The sequence below is a fragment of the Hydra vulgaris genome, chromosome 09 (genome assembly GCF_038396675.1).
Source record: "Hydra vulgaris chromosome 09, alternate assembly HydraT2T_AEP".
NCBI lineage: Eukaryota > Metazoa > Cnidaria > Hydrozoa > Anthoathecata > Hydridae > Hydra > Hydra vulgaris.
Window position 1 is genome coordinate 40572449 of NC_088928.1, and position 18151 is coordinate 40590599.

Here is an 18151-nt window from a genome sequence, read left to right on the forward strand (position 1 = left end):
TAATATATTGTTGGTGAAACCGTTGAATCACGTACAAGCAGTTTTAAAGATTTTGCAGGAGGCAAATATGCCTCTTGTAAAATCTTTTAAATTGTTTTTTGTTTGTTTTGTCAAACAAATAAAAAATTATTTTTATTTGTTTGACAAAAGATATTTTTAATAAAAAGGATATCATTTGTCACTTTCCTTAAAAATACTGTTTATGTTAAACAAATATGACATGTTTTATGCAAAATCTTTTAAACTGCTCATGAAGTTTCACCAACGGTATGGTACTTTCCGATGAAATATAAATTTTAATTATTTGCAATATATTTTCAAATATTTTCACAATGCTTACCAATAACTGTCTTTCTTATTTAATCCATAAATAATATTTACATACATTATGACAAATATAGAATATTACTAGAACATATTGAAGTAATGTTCAATTTTTTACAATTACATAAACTACAAGGTGGCCGTTAAACTATAAATACAAATATACAAAAATTAAGTCTATGAAAAAAAAGTTTTGACAAAGATTGTAAAAACATATTCTATCCCTTTGCATCATTATTTATAGCATAACATAATTTTAAATGCTTTAAAAGTATAAAAACACAATAGAGAAAGGAAATAGTCAAAATAATTACGAACTTTAAACTAACTGAGATGATTCAAATGACACTTTATCCGACGTATTAAGATTATTATCATCTGAGGCTTTAGTAAACCTTTTGGAGTTATTAATATTATTTTCAGTTGATGCTTCATCAATATCATTAGTGGAGATATTTATTATAGTGTTCAATTGAGGTTTTAGTACTTGCGAAGTATTTTCCGAGGTTAAATTTGCAAGATTACCAATACTGGTACAACTGGAAGGATCCTTGTCAACAATCTATTCAATAAAATTATGAAAACAATTTTTTACATTTTTTGTTTAAAATTATTATGTTGAGAAAATAAATAATAAAAAATCAAGCTTAATACCCACAAGACATGTTTAACACGTTCAAAAAATCGTCTTAATACGTTTTTTAGACATCTTAAACTTGTTGTTTTTACTGGGTCTTGATAACTTAAATGAAACTTTGTCAATTAGGGGCTGTCCATTATGTCAACAAAATAGGAGAGAGGGTAGGTCTGTAAATATTTGACAATTGTTGACAAGGGGAGGATCAAGAAAAGCTGACATCAACAATGTTTTTTTTTTAATAAACTTAATTACTTAAAAAAAAAGAAAAAAAAAGGATATTTTTTTCTCCATTTTTATATTTTTTTTTAAAGGGGAAAGGGGGTGGTATTAAAATAATGACATAAATCATAGGGGAGGGGGAGAGGTGGTCTCTGGAAGTTTGACAAGTTGTTGACAAGAAGTAGGGGAGGAGGTAAAAATTGCTAAAAAATTATAACTTATAAAATGTAAAAAAATAATAACTTGTCGTAATTGACATAATTATCGACATAATAGAGTAGGGAAAGAAGGAGGGGGGGGGGGGCAAAATTGCAAAAAAATTATTGACACAATTAATGGATAGCACCTTACTAATGAATTCCATAAGTTTCTTATAGACTTTGCAAGTTTATTAGAGAATATGTCAGTTTCTAACAAATTCCTTGAGTTATTATTTAAAGCATAAAAAATTAGTCGAAATCAACATAATTACATGCTTACATGACACATATCTTTGAGTCTTGTAATATCAGTTTCTGTTAGTGTTGCTTTCCCACAACGAGTTAACGCCATTTTTTCTTTTAGTTCATCAACTTGAATTCCAGACATTAAACTGGGATCACTCAAACGAACTAATCCACTATTTCGAGGAGAAATATCTGAACGCATATTCTAAAAACACTACTCATAAAATTGCATTCACAATAAACATAAAATTTCAAAGTAAAAAGTATGAACAAGCATTAGGTTATCCTATTTCACATATTCACAATTTTTTTAACATCAACTTGTTATCACAGCTTACAGTAATTTGAAAAAATTATAAAACTCTGTAAATCTAAAGTATTTTTGTATAAAAATGTTTTTTATAAAATAAATTCTAGTGAATATTAAAAATTAAATAAATAAAAACTCTGCCAGAACAAAAGCATCTTAATATATGTACACCTAAATAAGCCTCTATTGTAAGATCTTGAAAGCCTTTTTTATTTATAAGTGTGTGTTGTTCCAAATTAAATTTAAATGTTTTTAAACTTTTAACATGTTTATAAACAAATTTAAAAATTAAATTGAAATTGAAAAAATTAAATTTAAATTATTTAAAAGGCAATTGGGTTATTAAGACTAAATTAATTACACACTAACAAAAAGGTAGAAACTTCTACCTTATAGGATAGGAGAATAGGACATGTGATATATTCTAAGTAAGGTATAAGTAAAACTTTCAAGGCAGAAAATTATATTAAAAACAATGATTTATCATACTATTTTCTACCTTAAAGGTATAATTTTCTACCTTAAATGGTAGAAAATTATACCTTACTAAGGGTATATCGCATATCTTATCCTTAGGTATAAATTATAAGACATTTATTTTTTATAAATTATACCTAAGGATAAGATATAAAAAATAATATACTGTAAATAAGATATATTTACAGTATCGGACAAAACAAGTGCAACCAAATAATGCTAATTTAGTTTCTTTATATAAAAGTGCTGCATTTTTTCAATTTAGAGAAATAATTATGTAACTGTTTAGAGACAAAGTTCTTCAAGTTTTATTCATCACAAAGTTCATTATTTGTACACGAAAATTAATAAATTAATCAAAAGTATTAAAAAAAGTTGATTTCCTTCAAGACAAAACAAGTGCAACTCGACAAAATGTTGACCAAGCTGTATTTCGCTATCAATATTTCATGGCGAATCCTTTGTTGTCGATCACAGCCTTGCATCTTCGAGGCATAGATTCGATCAGGTGATCAATGAAACTTTGTGGAATCGCTGTCCAGGCCTTTTGGATTTGTTCAAACAGTTGATCCTTATTACAAACACCTTCACGATTAACTCTGCGGTTGACGATCTCCCACAGGTTCTCGATAGGGTTGAGATCTGGAGATTGAGGCGGCCAATCCATCACTGATAGGTGGTTGTCTTGAAATAACTGCTTGACTACTTTTGCAGTGTATTTCGGATCGTTGTCTTGCTGAAAAACCCATTTTATTGGCATATTCCATTCGACATGAGGTAACATAACATCTTTCAGGATATTTTTATACATGAAACGTCCATTATTCCATCGTTTGGATGTATTGGACCTAGACTGTTAGCAGAAAAACACCCCCACACCATTACATTGCTTCCACCATGCGTCACGGTCTTATGGCAGTAACGTAAATCGAGGCGTTTTCCATCCGGTCGACGTACACGGCAAATGCCATCGCTTCCAATGATGTTGAACTTGGATTCATCACTGAACAGGACAGTTCGCCATTTCTGCACATTCCAGTCAATATGAGATGTAGCAAACAGGAGTCTTTTTTTCTGGTTTTTTAGTGAAATCAGCGGTTTCTTTGCAGGGCGTTGAGAAAACAATCCGGCTTCAACAGCACGTTGTCTGATTGTTCGGTCCGATACAGGCAGCTCTAATTGCTTTTGTATCTCGACTGATGATATCCAGGGATCCTTCTTGACGGATTTGACAATCATAGAATCCTCTCTAGAAGTGGTGGAACGCAGTCTTCCACCTTTGTTATCTGCTTTGTTATCTGCTTTGTTAAATTCCCCGTAGAACAATATTTGGAACATAGTCTTGATACGATCCATTTTTCCAAGCAATATTTATCACAAATACTTTTTTGTGACATTCCACTTACATAATCGCCAACAATTTTTTTTCTTAGTTCCAATCCAAGACTGTCGGGAGCCATTTTTGCACTTGAATTCATAAAAATAATAAAAATAAATAATCACGCTTCTCAAGGCTTACCGTGTTACATTTACCTTGTGATGATACAATAATGCTCTGTGGAACACAACGTCTTGGTTGGATGTGAACTGTATTGATGTAATGAAACACTTGTTGTATTTCACTTCTTGTATTGATGTTCTTCGATAAAACACTTTAATAAAACTCACTTCGATAAACTGTCTTGATAATACTGTCTGATTGACTTCCATATACTGACTGAATTACATGTCGATTTACATGTCTCTTATATAGTAAAATGAACCTGTGTGAACCTGTTCTGGAAGATTCTAGATGCTTCTTTTCGATGCTTCTGGAAGCTTCTGGATGCATCTGGATGCTTCTTAATGTTTCTGGATATTTCTGAATGCTACTGGATGCTTCCAGATGCTTCTTCTGGAAACTTCTGGAAGCTTCTGCATGTTTCTGGAAACTTCTGGATACTTCCTTTAATTATTAAAAAACTTCTGTGACGTTGACACGGACCAGACTTAAGAAAATGAAACAAACCAAAAAAGTTGCATTTGTTTTGTCCGCTGCAAAATGTTTGTAAATTTGGTATAATTAATGTACTAAACAGTAAAAAATAAGAAACTGACAACTCCCTGTGTATCAGCAAAATATTTAAATATCGTGAATAAAACAAATACATAATAAAAAGCTATCAAAGCATAAAAATATATGGGTACAAGAGGTAAAAAATGTTGGTGCCATGATAACCAATTAGAATTAAGTAGTGGATTAATGGTGATCCCCCTTCTCAGGAATGCACTGCAATCACCAATGACATTTTGGGGAGCCCTAGATCTGCACTAACGCCACTTGTTAGGGGCGTGTCCTTGCAACAGATCTCACCACCTGCACTCTATGTCATGCTAGTCAATATTGCAATATAATAGGGCACACTACATAAGCCAAAAAACTCAATCCCTATCCCAGTTGTTTTACTTATAAGTTACTACTACAAATATTAAAATTGTTTATATATATAAATGTACCAAAATTATTTTTTATCAAGCTATAAAATTTGTCATTTAACCAGATGTAATTAATTGTAACTAATAAAACTTGTTGATGTTATTAATCGTATCTAATGAAACATGTTGATGTTATTAATTGTAACTAATGAAACATGTTGATGTTATTAATTGTAACTAATGAAATATGTTGATAGTTAAAATATTTAAAAAGATACTATTAGTTATTTTGCCTAAAATTATTATTAAAGTAAATACTTTTTCTTTCATTTCATTTTCAAAAATGGAATGAAGCAGGATTCACAAAAAACTCTACTTCTTCTATCTTTAATTGCTATCTATTTGCTCGGAAGACTTTCCGCAAAGCTGCCAAAGCAGCCCAAAACAATAGACTATATCAAAAATACACAAAAATTGAAAAACTCAAGAACTTTAACCCAAAAAACTTCTGGAATACTTTTAGGTGTATAGAAAAAGGATTCAAACTCAAAACTTTTTACTTTAAACAATAAAAAATATAAAGAATCCATCACCACAGAGTTTGCTACTATTTTTGAAAAACGGTTAAACACTGAGAGAATAACTGATGGATTTACAAATCTTCGAACTTCACCTTGCAAAAATGCTGATGAGATATTAATTATTGATGAAAATATTAATACAGCTGTTTCTTGACTAAAATCAAATAAATGCAAGGATTATTACAATATCTCTGCAGAACATTAAAAACATGCCCAATGTGACCCACTAGCAAAATGGTTAAAAAAATTATTTCACTTTTTAATTAATCATAGATAGACCCCTAAATCAATGTCAACATCAACTATTATACCTCTAGTTAAATCCTATAAAAAATCACTTACCGATCCAAACAATTACTGTGGTATGTACAATTACCGGAGATAAAAGAAACTCACCAACTTCAATTTGGTTTTAATAATAAGAGCTGCTGAATTTGTTGTAAGAGAAACAATTAAGCATTACAACCGTAACAACTTGCCTATTTATTTATGTTCACTAGATGCAGAAAAGGCTTTACACAGCTGCAACTGGGATATTCTTTTTAATAAACTTTATTTTGATAACACTATATCTTCTTTATACCGTAATGGTAATGCAACTGTCTCATACCTAGATTCCAAATCAGTCTCATTTGATCTTAAGCAAGGAATGAGACAAGGATCGATTCTGTCACCCTACCTATATAATATATACAAAAGCTACTCAAAACTATAAAAAATGATGACATTATCGGTACTACTATATGTGGAAACTTGACAGGTGTTGCAGCTTATGCTGATGACACCATTCTTCTCAGCTCTACTCTCTCAGGCCTAAAAAAACTTATTACATTGTGTAACATGTACAACAATTTAAACGGCATAAAGCTTAATGCTGTCGAAACAGAACTTTTACTCTCCGAAAAAAGACAAATAACGAACTGCACAGTATCCCTAGACAACTATCAAATTAAACCTCATGAGAAATTTAATCATCTCGGCTTTACTTGGAATGCAAAAAAATCTATTTTTGCTTCACTTAATAGAATGAATATTGACAGTATATGACTATATATATATATATATATATATATATATATATATATATATATATATATATATATATATATTGATAGAGAGAGATAGAGAGAGAGAGAGAGAGAGAGAGAGAGAGAGAGAGGGACTGTTTTTTGGCGCCACCCAAATTCAGAAATTAAGGAGCCTTTTTTTTTTTAACAGCAAATATTGTTATTTTTTTGAAAAAAAATGCCTACATATTGTCCCCTCAGTATTATCTTGTTCTATCTACAAATGTAATAAACAAAATGTTTTATCTAATATGTAAAATAAATACAAAAAAAACTTATGTATAAATAAATACAATGTTCTATGTAATATAATATAATATATTATATCAGGTAGAACATTGTATTTATTAATATATATATTTTGTATTTATTTTATATATTAGATAGAACATTTTATTTATTATATTTGTAGATAGAAAAAGATAATACTGAGGGGACAATATGGCAATGTTTCTGCCAAATTTCATTTCAGCAGGTACCGGTATGAGGGGACTGCCACCCAAATTATTTTCCTTGAATAGCCCCTGATATATATATATATATATATATATATATATATATATATATATATATATATATATATTTTTATATATATGAATAAACAAACATCTTATATACATATACACACACACACACACACATATATATATATATATATATATATATATATATATATATATATGTATACATATAACATGTTGTATATACAAAAATACATATATATATATATATATATATATATATATATATATATATATATATATATATATATATATATATATTTATGGTACATATATATATATAGTATATATATATATATATATATATATATATATATATATATATATATATATATATATATATATATATATATATATATATATATATATATATATATATGTATATATATATATATATGTATACATATAACACATGGTATATATATACATGAGACTTAAACATATTACCTTTCTGTATGTAGCTCGATGTAGACTATCAAGGTTGCGAAGAAGACCTTGAGTATCACCTTTAAATAATTATATGATAAATAATTAATTTAACAATTGAAATGAGAAAATTTTTTTTCAAACAATAACCTTTGTGAAAAATATTAAATTATCTTAAATCTAGGTCAAGATCGTGTGTTTCTAATTAAAGCTTCATAATTTATAAATTTTTAGATAATATTCTAAATGGTATTAATATACTGTTTTACATATTGATTTTAACAGACAATATATTAAAGTTGAACAATCACTTAGAGAATGCTCCAAACAAGTTATTGAAAAAAAAACAGACTCTTTTTTGTTTTTTCTACGAGCATCCTTGCAAGAATGAGAATCCTCTATGAATATATTTATTTATAGAGGATTTATGAACCTCTTTACAAGCATATGGTTTTCCTCTTAAAATATATATTCTTCTCTTAATATCCTCTTAAAATGCTGTGACTAGTCAAATCAAGAGTTAATCTTGGTAAAAAAATTACAAGTTTAACAAACAAATAAAGAACTGTTAGAGACTACAGTTGAACTCATGTAATTTGAATACTCAAGAGTTCTAAAAGTTTGTTCCAATTCACGGCTGTTTCACTCAATATAAAAACGAGCGTGGCGTCATGAGTTTATCAAAAAAAAAAGTATTTCCGCATAAAAAGTATAAAAATTCACAAACTTTAAATTAATAGTAACTTTTTTATATAAATACTTTCATCTTGCAATTAAAAAAATATAAAAGATCTATCTTTCCTTGTTAAATAAATATTTACATTAATTGGTATAAAAATAAATATTGCCAAAATATTTTTAATAATTTAGAACCACTTTTCTAATTTTCGCATATTTTCCGGAAAACATGAGTTGGGCCAACTAAGATTTCATAACATAGCTTTGTGCTTGATATTTGAAATTTGGAACACTTAACCCTAAATGTCCATTCTATCAGATTCCTGCGTCATCCTAGAGAATTTTTTACAAAAAGACTGTTTTTAAAGCATTTATATTTTTTAATTGATCGTTTTTAAATGCAAAACATAACTTTTTTGATGGATGACGTAAGTTAATGAAATTTCAACCTTTTATGCAAATGAAAATAAAAAAATTATTTTACGTGCCTTCAGCTATGTTATGAAATATGTTTTCAAAAATGTCATGTTTTACAACTAATCTTGTTAGTTTTAGGCGTATATTTGTGTTGACGTTTTTTTGCGATGACGTAACCTTTATGCGTTACGTCCCAAACTATTTATTAACGAATATTCTCCAAACAACTGTTTCGGCGAGTCAATTTTTGAAGTATAAAAGTAAACAAAGTTACGCGGAATTTTTCTCTTTGGATTATCAAACTAATATCAGATAAGTTGTTAAATCCACTTTTATCTAGTGCATATATTTGTTAATTAATATTATTTTATTTGTTTTTATTATATTTCAATCCCCACCACGTCCCTGGTAGTACCACGCTCAACTTGTTTCTCCGCGCAGCGATCTTGTTCGTCAAGGTTCGTGTTTCGGAGTTATAGAGTTGAGAGAGGGTTATAACCACTATTAAGTAGCCTCCTCATCTGTAGTGGCTTTATCGGCCTTGAGGAGGTGAATAACAAAAAAAAAAAAAAAAAATTTATTAATAAGTCAATATTATTTTGATAACAATGTATTCAACTGAGAGGGAAATTCTAAAACAACATATTGGATGGAAAAATGGTTGGGAAGATAGGTGTAACTTTCCTTTTGTTAAGCGATTAATTAGGACAGATAAGATCAGTAACAATGTCATTTCCATTTTAATGACAGTCTTTAAAATAAGAGGTGATTTAATATATAATATAGATGATTTAAATTTGCAAATGTTTTGCTAGTAGCGATAAGGATTTAGTTGTGGCTGATTCTTATTTAGACTACGACAACATTGGTTCCTCTGAATTATTTTGTGGGTTTGAAATGCATGAACTTATTTTTAATGTGCCACTATTTGTAAAATTCCATAAAACTATTGAGTTGCTAAGTGAAGAGGAGGGAGAGTGTTTGCATAATAGCGTAAATAAGGAATTAAGACAGTTGCATTCAGTAAGAAATCAGGAGCAGAAGCTGCATCTTGTTTTAAAACGCTTTGAATTGCACAGCAAAGCTGATAGGAAGCTTCAAGCCTCTAAGGTGAGAAAGTGTGTTGTGTGTTCTGAGCGTGGCGAAAATTCATTTTATAGACAAGGTCTTTGTCTTGTTTGTGGTCATCAAATTTAGTTAAAATATTTAAAAAATTAAAAACAACAAAAAAAACTATTTACAAGTAAGATAAATTATATGAGATCTTTAATTTATATATAAGATAATTTTATTCTGTTCTAATATTTGTGTAATGTTAGTTTAAAATATTTTTTTTTAATATATTGATTTTACATATTAGGTAGGTGCCCATTCTGTTCCTATCTTCAGAAGTTATTTATACCTATGCAATACCTTCGCTCAGGTTAAAGAATGGAATACTAGTCTTGCATCAAATGTATGTAAAAATCTAGCTTTTATATATTAACTTGTGATCAGAGCAACTGGTATCTTGGTTGGGTATGATCTTGTATGTTTGTGTATTTAATTTAAAAAATGTATTGTCCTTCATTATATGTAACATTTTTTTATAGATATATTACATATCCATTCGATGTTTATCACCAGAAGTTAGTTCTACCTTTGCAGTACCTCTGCTCTACATACCTCGTCGCTGGTTAAAGAATGGAATATAAATCTCATATCAAGTTGGTGTAAAAATTTAGTTCAATAAATTAAGAATTTGTAAACGTTATCAAAATTTTGAGTGGAGCAATTGTTTTTCTGGTTTAGCATGAGTATGAATCTGATATCAATTGGATGTACAAAGATAGTTTACTACTTAAAGAACCTATCAGTAAACCAACTGATTATAAAACAGTTTTTAATGGGAATAAAGACAAATTTTCAAAAGATTTCAATTAGCTATTTGTATATTCAAACACTTTATTTACTGAGAGAAGAGACTATAGATTCAAGTGCTATAAAATAATTCTACTACCAAAAGGGAGGTTAATTCAAAAACTTAAACTCAAATTTGGTCATGAATTATTTTATTAGACTTGGTGAGTGTTTATTTATTAACAACTTAACACCATATTATTAGAACTGTATGCACAGAAAAAAATAAATGCTTAAGCTTTAAATGTTTTGACTAAATATTCCAAAATCTGGCTTTATTTTGCAATGCAATGAATTTATTGGCTTAGGAAAATAAGTTTCTAAAACAAGAACTCCTAGGTTTAAAAATGTACTCTTTTAACAGCTAAACCCCCTTTTAACTACATTTTTCATAACTTTGCAAAAAGTGCGGTTTGCTTTCAGACCTCAATAAAGTCTGTTTTAGCTATCCTTAAACAATTAAGTAAGGTTTTTTTATTTTTATAATAGTCAAACAATGGGTATATTTGAGAATAACTATCAGAAATAAATTTTTCTGATTTTTTTTTTGATAAAAAGTAACATCAAATTACTTGAATTCAGCCAACTTCATCATTTGTCGGGTTTTTTTTAAACTTGAAGAAGTTTTTTTACTAATGCATTAAATGTTGTAAGATGAAACATTTTATTGGTGTTTTTATTCTTTTTACAAAACAAAATTATCTTTAATATTTTAAAAGTTATAGAAGTTTTAGTAACACCCCTTAAGTCAATATTTTCAAAAAATAACAAGAAGCCGTTAAGCTTGGTTTGAAACAGCCGTGAGTTACAAGAGTTTTCAAATTATCGGAGTTCAATCCTTAATATCAAATCTTGAAGGGACCGAAAAACTTGTTCAATTTAAACGATCTTTCAAATTATAGTAGTTTGAATTACTAAATAAGAGTTGAATAGTATATATATTTTATTCAGTTAAGCGAAGCCAATATATATCTTACCCAGTTAATTCAATAAGTTAAACAAGACCATTTGACAATTACATATCTGTATCACATTATTAATATATCAACAAAACTTTTCTCATTAATTAATGAACTTATAATTGTGAAGATTTTTGACAAATTATCAATACTTATCCATTTTTTGGTCTATACGTAAAAGCAACTGAAAGCATTGATTTCAGAATTACAACTTGCACTTGTTCTAAAGCACTTTCACATAAGTTTACTTCATGAGTTAATATTTTTATCTACATACACTACCTACACACACCACGTAAAAGCAACTGAAAGCATTGATTTCAAAATTACAACTTGTACTTGTTCTAAAGCACTTTCACATAAGTTTATTTCATGAGTTAATATTTTTATCTACATACACTACCTACACACACCACCACTTTTTTATTATTCCTGTCTTTTCTGTTTAAAATGGCCCTTTTACTCAGGTGACTGATTAGACATTGAATAGGTCTTCAAAATTCCAACTATAATTGGTTTTATCAGGAAACACACAAATTAATTTTTAACTTAAAATTTTTTAACAAGTAAATAAATTTTTTTTAAGGGCTGCATCATTTGTATGCTGCACTTTAAATTGAATTAATTTGTTTGCTTAATGCTTAAATGTTTTTTATATTTAACATTTTAATTGCCATGGTCTGCCATTGACATTCACCATTGACAGGGAGAAGTTCGAGACATTATTAGGCCGGTCTCTTTCTTTTAAAATTAAAATCCTTTCTCTCATGAAAACAGTTTCTCTCCTGCCATTAAACCATATAGTTTCAATGAATGACTTGGCTTCAATCTTTATAACTGTCGAACCAAAGTCTGCTAAAAATTGGCATACTCTACCTTTGTGTTTGTTAGATTTTTTTTTCTAAAAATGATTTTTGAGATTCTTTAAGCCCAAACATTTTTTAAACTCTTTTCCTTCTCATTTTATTGGTGATTTATTTCTTAAAAGAATTGAAATATTGTATTGTATTTTTTGAAAATAGTAGATAGTAGAAAATTTTGGAATGCACATTTATTTTGTAAGAGAATTATCGTTATCAAACATATTAAAAATAAAAGCAACATAAAAATTATAATGTAATAGCAATACCAATAAAAAAACATTTTAACATGTTAACAACAATACATAGATTTCAGAGATATTTTATAGATGCTTAAGAGACTGAAATGCTTAACTTATCATGATTTTCATGTAATGGAAACAGGAGATCCAAATTATTAATGTTTAAAAAAATTGTTTAACTTGTTTTTATACCTGCTATACACATCGTAATTCTAAATGTTTAATTTAATATTTATAATACATTTTTAAATGTAATATGTAGCTATTTAATGTAATAAATAATGCTTAGTAGATTAGTATATTTATAAATAATGTACAAAAAAAACTGAAAACAATAATAGAAAAAATTTTGAGCAATATCTTTAGCATTCTTTAAAAACATTAGTTTCAAACTCAAATTTGTCATCAATGTTAAAATTACATCATATGATATAAATTTCAACAGAGATTTCTGTTAATTTTTAATGACTAAATAAAAAACTTTATATTTAGTTGTTGTTTTTTTTTAATATTTATGGCTTGTTTTGCCCAAGTTACACAAGTCTGGAGGCAGACAAGGTTACACAGGGTTAGAAGCCCAGTACTCCTAACAAAGCCATTTGCTTTTTCTTCTCTCAATATTTTCATTAAATTTTTTTTACCTGATGTTATATAACTTTCCACACTATCAAATGAAGGAGGGAAATCTAGCCTGCTATCAGCTTCAGATATTGTCTATAAAAATAAGTGTTATTTTTATATAATGCAGAAAAAACCACAAACACAAATTCTATTCTTTCTGTATATATTTATATTTTTATTAATATTTATTACTTATGACTCTCAAAAAATAATGAACATAAATTTTCAAAAAAATACTTATATAATTCATGTTCTTTAATTATTTGATTGAAATTTGATACACATTAATATATGATAATATTATATATAAAATTTCATGTTTTAATTTTAACTGAAACTTTTATTTCAACTACTAAAAGAAAAAAACAATTTATCTTTTATTTTTTACACAATTAAACAAGTTCTCATTAAAAAACAAAAAAAATGGCACCTACAGAGAAAGAGTCACTGTCATCTTCTGACGCAAATGTAAATGATACTCTTTTTTTTTCATTTGAACTTTTCAACTTGAATTGCTAAAATTTTAAGAAAATTTGTATAAAAATCAACAATAAAAAAACAGAAGAATCAAAATCATATAAGAGCTTTTATCAAGACTAAAATTATTATAAATTTATAATTAAATAACCATATAAAATTTGTAACCCCTCAAATTGAGGAGGGTTCAAACTATGTAAGTTCATAGTAATTAAATGCTGAAAGATGGGCAGGGATGGGGGAGGGGCTAAAATTGTAGGGTTTTTTTGTTCCCAGGCTTGAATCATTGCAATTTTTTGCAAAACATCCTTATTTGACGTAAGTATAAACATATAAATATCTGGAGTTTGGTTCATGTCTAGAACACCGAAAAATTCTGTCTACACATTTGATTGTGACAGGAATGTTATCGAAACCAAAACTGTAGAAGAACCGAAAAATAACTTTATTTAAGCTGGCCTGAATAGAATACCCAACTAAATGTTAACTTTTTTTTCAAGGATATTTATGGAGGATGTTTATGTGGGTAAAAAGAAAAGCTGCTAACAATTATTGCATTTTTCTCTGTGATATATATTTATCACTCTATATATCTTATCTTTAAGTAACAGTTGTTAGATAATAGTTGCTAATTACATTTAACTATTGCATCAATTTTTGTATATATTGAGTTTTTAAAATCTTTTATAAAGCTTTAACTAAGTTTCAAATCAATTAAATTTGATGAAAAATGATGAAAATGATCAAAAGGCGATGAAACAGATTTGTACCAACTCAAATAATCTAATATAACTTAGGCCTGATGCTAAGTGTCAATAATATGTAATTCTAAGTTTCATTGATATTTCTTTCCTTGTTCATTTTATAATTTTAATTATATTGTTTGTCATCTTTGTTTTCTGATAAGAGCGCACTGACATCGGCTTAGCAATGCATCGGCATTGACAGATGGTTACCAAGGACAATGTTGTTTTGAGAATGTCATTTTTTTACTTTTGTTTATCTATTTGGTATATAAACATAAAATAATGCCATAACTATCTTTAACGCTATGTATAAGACTAAAACATTATACATGTGCAGTTACTAAACATTTAAAAATATTTTTGAACAGATTTCTATCATTTTGAACAGATTTCTTGTGTCACCTATCTAAACTTTACAAAAAGAGAGGTTTTAAATCAAACAAAATAATATGAATTAATGTGCTCTTGGTTCACTTGATTCTCATTTCCGATTCCTAAAATAATAACTTATATTAAAAATGTAAATTTAAATATAGGGTCCATGCCAATTCATTGGTATTGACATATAACATCGGTTTCAGGAAAAAGTAGGCATTGGTGCACCCTTAGTTTCTGAAGTCATTGATAATTAACCAAGAAATTTTTAACTAAATTTTTAACTTGAGTTTTAAGTATAATTTGAAAGATTTAATGATGCCTTTTAAGTAGTTCCTAGATCTTAGATTAACTTATGAAGTAACATACTAAAAAATTTAAATTTAAAAGATCAGATTTAAATAAAACATGTAAAATGTAAATGTAAAATATCAACCTCTATGTGTATCTGATCAGAAACTTTGACTACTTCTGGTTTATCTAAAAGCAAATTTAAAATCTAAAATTGTATGTTAAATTTTAACTAATTTTTTTAAACTATTTAAATTTTAAATTTTAAAAAAATTAAAAATTAAATAGTTTAAATTTTAGAGAAAAGATTAGCAACGTATCTAATTCTTATATTTATCAAGCTAATTTAATCTTACTTTAAATTAAATTTACTTGCCAACTAACTTCATCTTACTTGAATTTTATTTTATATAATTTAATTTAAAACCTTAAAATCTCTAGTTGCTCTGCCATCATTTTATACCTCTTACTTAAGTTAATGTTAAATAAATCAACATTATAAAGCCATAAAATGTGGTTACAATACTAAAAAGTATTAAAAAAAAATAATTGTAAATATAGATATTGCATCCAAATGAAGATATTAAAATGTCTTCAATGCCTGAATTTAGGTGGTGTCCAAATACGGTCGGCAATGTCGAAAATGGTCTTTTAATGCTATGTATAAGACTAAAAAAAAAATATTTTACATAATATGCAATTGATTTTAAAAACATTTTAAGAACTGTATAAAATATACAACTGCTATTTTCATGCTTTGTAAATTTATTTCATAGAGAGCAACTAAATTAAGAAAATATTGTTTTAAAAATTGACTTTTAATTTTTTTTGAAACTAATAACAAGCTACCAGAAGTCCTTACAGTCTTATCAAAGAGCATTGCAGAAGAGCATTTAACTAGAAAGTTTACAGAAAAAAAGAAGTATACTTTTTACTTCATTTCAGTATACATATATCTTAGATCTAGCTGAATAAAATTTTTAAGAAAAAACAATTTAAAAAATTTTTTATAACTTCAAACATAAATAAAAATATATATACCAATATGCAGACTGTTATTTTGAATTAACATATTTGAACACTTAGAGCATTGATAAGAAATAGCAAATTGGTTTTCATTGGGTAATCTTTGAGAATCTAGATAAACACATAGATCACGCAATTCTGCATTTTCTTTCATTATTTCTTGTTGCTTTTCTTCCACTAAATTTATTTTATTTTGATATGAAAGGACTTCTTTTCGCATAACTGAAACAGAGTGTCTACCAAATCTTTGCCATTCTTTTGCTAGCTGTCTACATTTTTTACGCTCATCATCAAGTAAGCAGCATAGATCTCTGAGTTCTTTAGCTTCTCGCTCAATTAACTGTTTAGACTCCTTTAAATTTCTTATTTCTTCTAAATAACTTTCCATATGTTTATTAAATTCTTTAATCAAATTATTATGATCAATCATCAAGGCAAGTTTTTCATCTTCTACAAGTTTGAGTCGACTACTCAAATAATAAGTCTCATCCTCAGTAGATAAAAAAAAATCTTTAGGGTCATTCTCAAGGTCTTTATAAAATGTTGATAAGTTATCAAGTTTTGTTTTTTCATCAGCATCATACAACTCTGAAGAAAGTGGCAAAATACTGTTCTCTAATTTATCTATTTTATGTTCATTATCATGATGAACTACTTTATTTTTTTCTGATAACTGATTTTCATTTTGATCATTTATAACAGTAACATTTGTAGAAGTCATTCTTTGTATGATACTCAAAGAAGAACTTGTATGATACTTGTATAATAAGTCAAAGCGATAATAATTTAAAGCACAATTATGCAAAAAATAATAAATTCTGGGGGAAAAAATCGTTGTCACATTGTCAAGAAGTTCATTTAAATAATTTTGGTAATAATAGGTATGACTAAATGTTTTTTCACGCAAGCTTCATAATTGTGCAGGTTCCAAAATATTATTCTAGATGTCTTCTTTATGTAGCTATTATATAATCAGTGTATAGTCCTATTTTACAAAAATAACACAGGCTTTGCTTCAACTTATCTATTAAAAATTATAATTCTTTGTGATATCAATATTGTTGATAGGTAAAAAACAAGGCTATGTTTAGTAAATATTACCAGGATTTTATATGCACCAGCACACTAGTAATTACATAAAGAACTACAATTCATGAAAAATACTGTTAAATTATTTAATACATTATATATATATATATATATATATATATATATATATATATATATATATATATATATATATATATATATATATATATATATATATATACATATATATACATATATATATATATATATATATATATATATATATATATATATATATATATAATTATATATATATATATATATATATATATATATATATATCATATATCATATATCATATAATGATATAATTACACAATAATATATCATATATCATATAACGATATAATAAAAATCAAATAATGATATATTATATATGTTTACCTTCAAGAAAAGTAAAGGCAATTTGAATAGGGGGTCGTTTCCAAATTACGTCATGCAATATTTGACCGTTTTTAATCCCCTCTTTCCCCCCTTCCCCTCCAACATCGTCACAACATCGTAAATCTTTATTACTAAGTCCTGTATCACTTCACAAAACAAATAACCCTTCTAAACGTGACGTAATATTTATATATAAAATTATTAACTTTTAAATTATTTTTTTGTAGGTTTTGCAATTATAGCCTCTCTTGATCAAGATCATTCCTGGTCAATTGATCAGGAATGGTCTTACACAAGACCATTGTTCCTAGGGTTCAACTCATTTTCGTGGTTTTTTTAATTTTAAACAAATGTTATGTACTTAAAATACAACATAATTTATACACCTAATGATCTAAAACAATTAAATTTATAGAACCACTTCTAAGGATCAATGCTGATTTTAAATTTTTGTTCCACTATTTATTAATAAAGTAGTGTTTAATTTTTAAATGTCTGCTTGTTATTTAACCCGTGATTGTTATATAACCCGTGACCAAAATCGAATATGGCTTTAAAATGCGTTTTTACACATTTTGCGGAGAATTTTTACGAAGTTATATATATCTTATATAGATACATACATATATATATATATATATATATATATATATATATATAT

At 27.2% G+C, this 18151-nt stretch overlaps 1 protein-coding gene and 1 long non-coding RNA gene across 3 annotated transcripts; one reads left to right on the forward strand and one right to left on the reverse strand.

Moving 5' to 3' along the window:
• Positions 1-294: 294 nt before the first annotated feature.
• Positions 295-17617, reverse strand: LOC100203232 (uncharacterized). Of its 2 annotated transcripts, XM_065805704.1 has the most exons (8): positions 17491-17617; positions 16033-17142; positions 15137-15180; positions 13537-13617; positions 13123-13195; positions 7448-7506; positions 1664-1834; positions 295-886 (listed from the first exon to the last, which is right to left on the reverse strand). In XM_065805704.1, exons 2-8 carry the CDS (start codon positions 16736-16738, stop codon positions 644-646), a joined length of 1377 nt encoding a protein of 458 aa, XP_065661776.1. In that variant the 5' UTR covers positions 16739-17142; positions 17491-17617; the 3' UTR covers positions 295-643. The 2 variants fall into 2 exon arrangements, with proteins under 2 accessions (XP_065661776.1, XP_065661774.1); XM_065805702.1 differs by lacking the exon at positions 17491-17617 and having other exon boundaries at positions 16033-17168.
• LOC136084785 (uncharacterized) lies at positions 9099-10665 on the forward strand. The gene is made up of 3 exons (XR_010640848.1): positions 9099-9286; positions 9882-9977; positions 10114-10665. It is a non-coding gene; the product is annotated as an uncharacterized LOC136084785 (long non-coding RNA).
• Positions 17618-18151: the final 534 nt, after the last annotated feature.

Excerpts from the sequence above, each read along its gene's own strand:
- LOC100203232 (XM_065805704.1), bottom strand. The coding sequence starts at position 16,738 with ATGACTTCTACAAATGTTACTGTTATAAATGATCAAAATGAAAATCAG. Across the intron at positions 15,181-16,032 it reads AAATAACAGTCTGCATATTG|ATAAACCAGAAGTAGTCAAA; the intron begins GTATATATATTT and ends ATTTGCTTTTAG. Across the intron at positions 7,507-13,122 it reads GGAAAGTTATATAACATCAG|GTGATACTCAAGGTCTTCTT; the intron begins GTAAAAAAAATT and ends AATTATTTAAAG.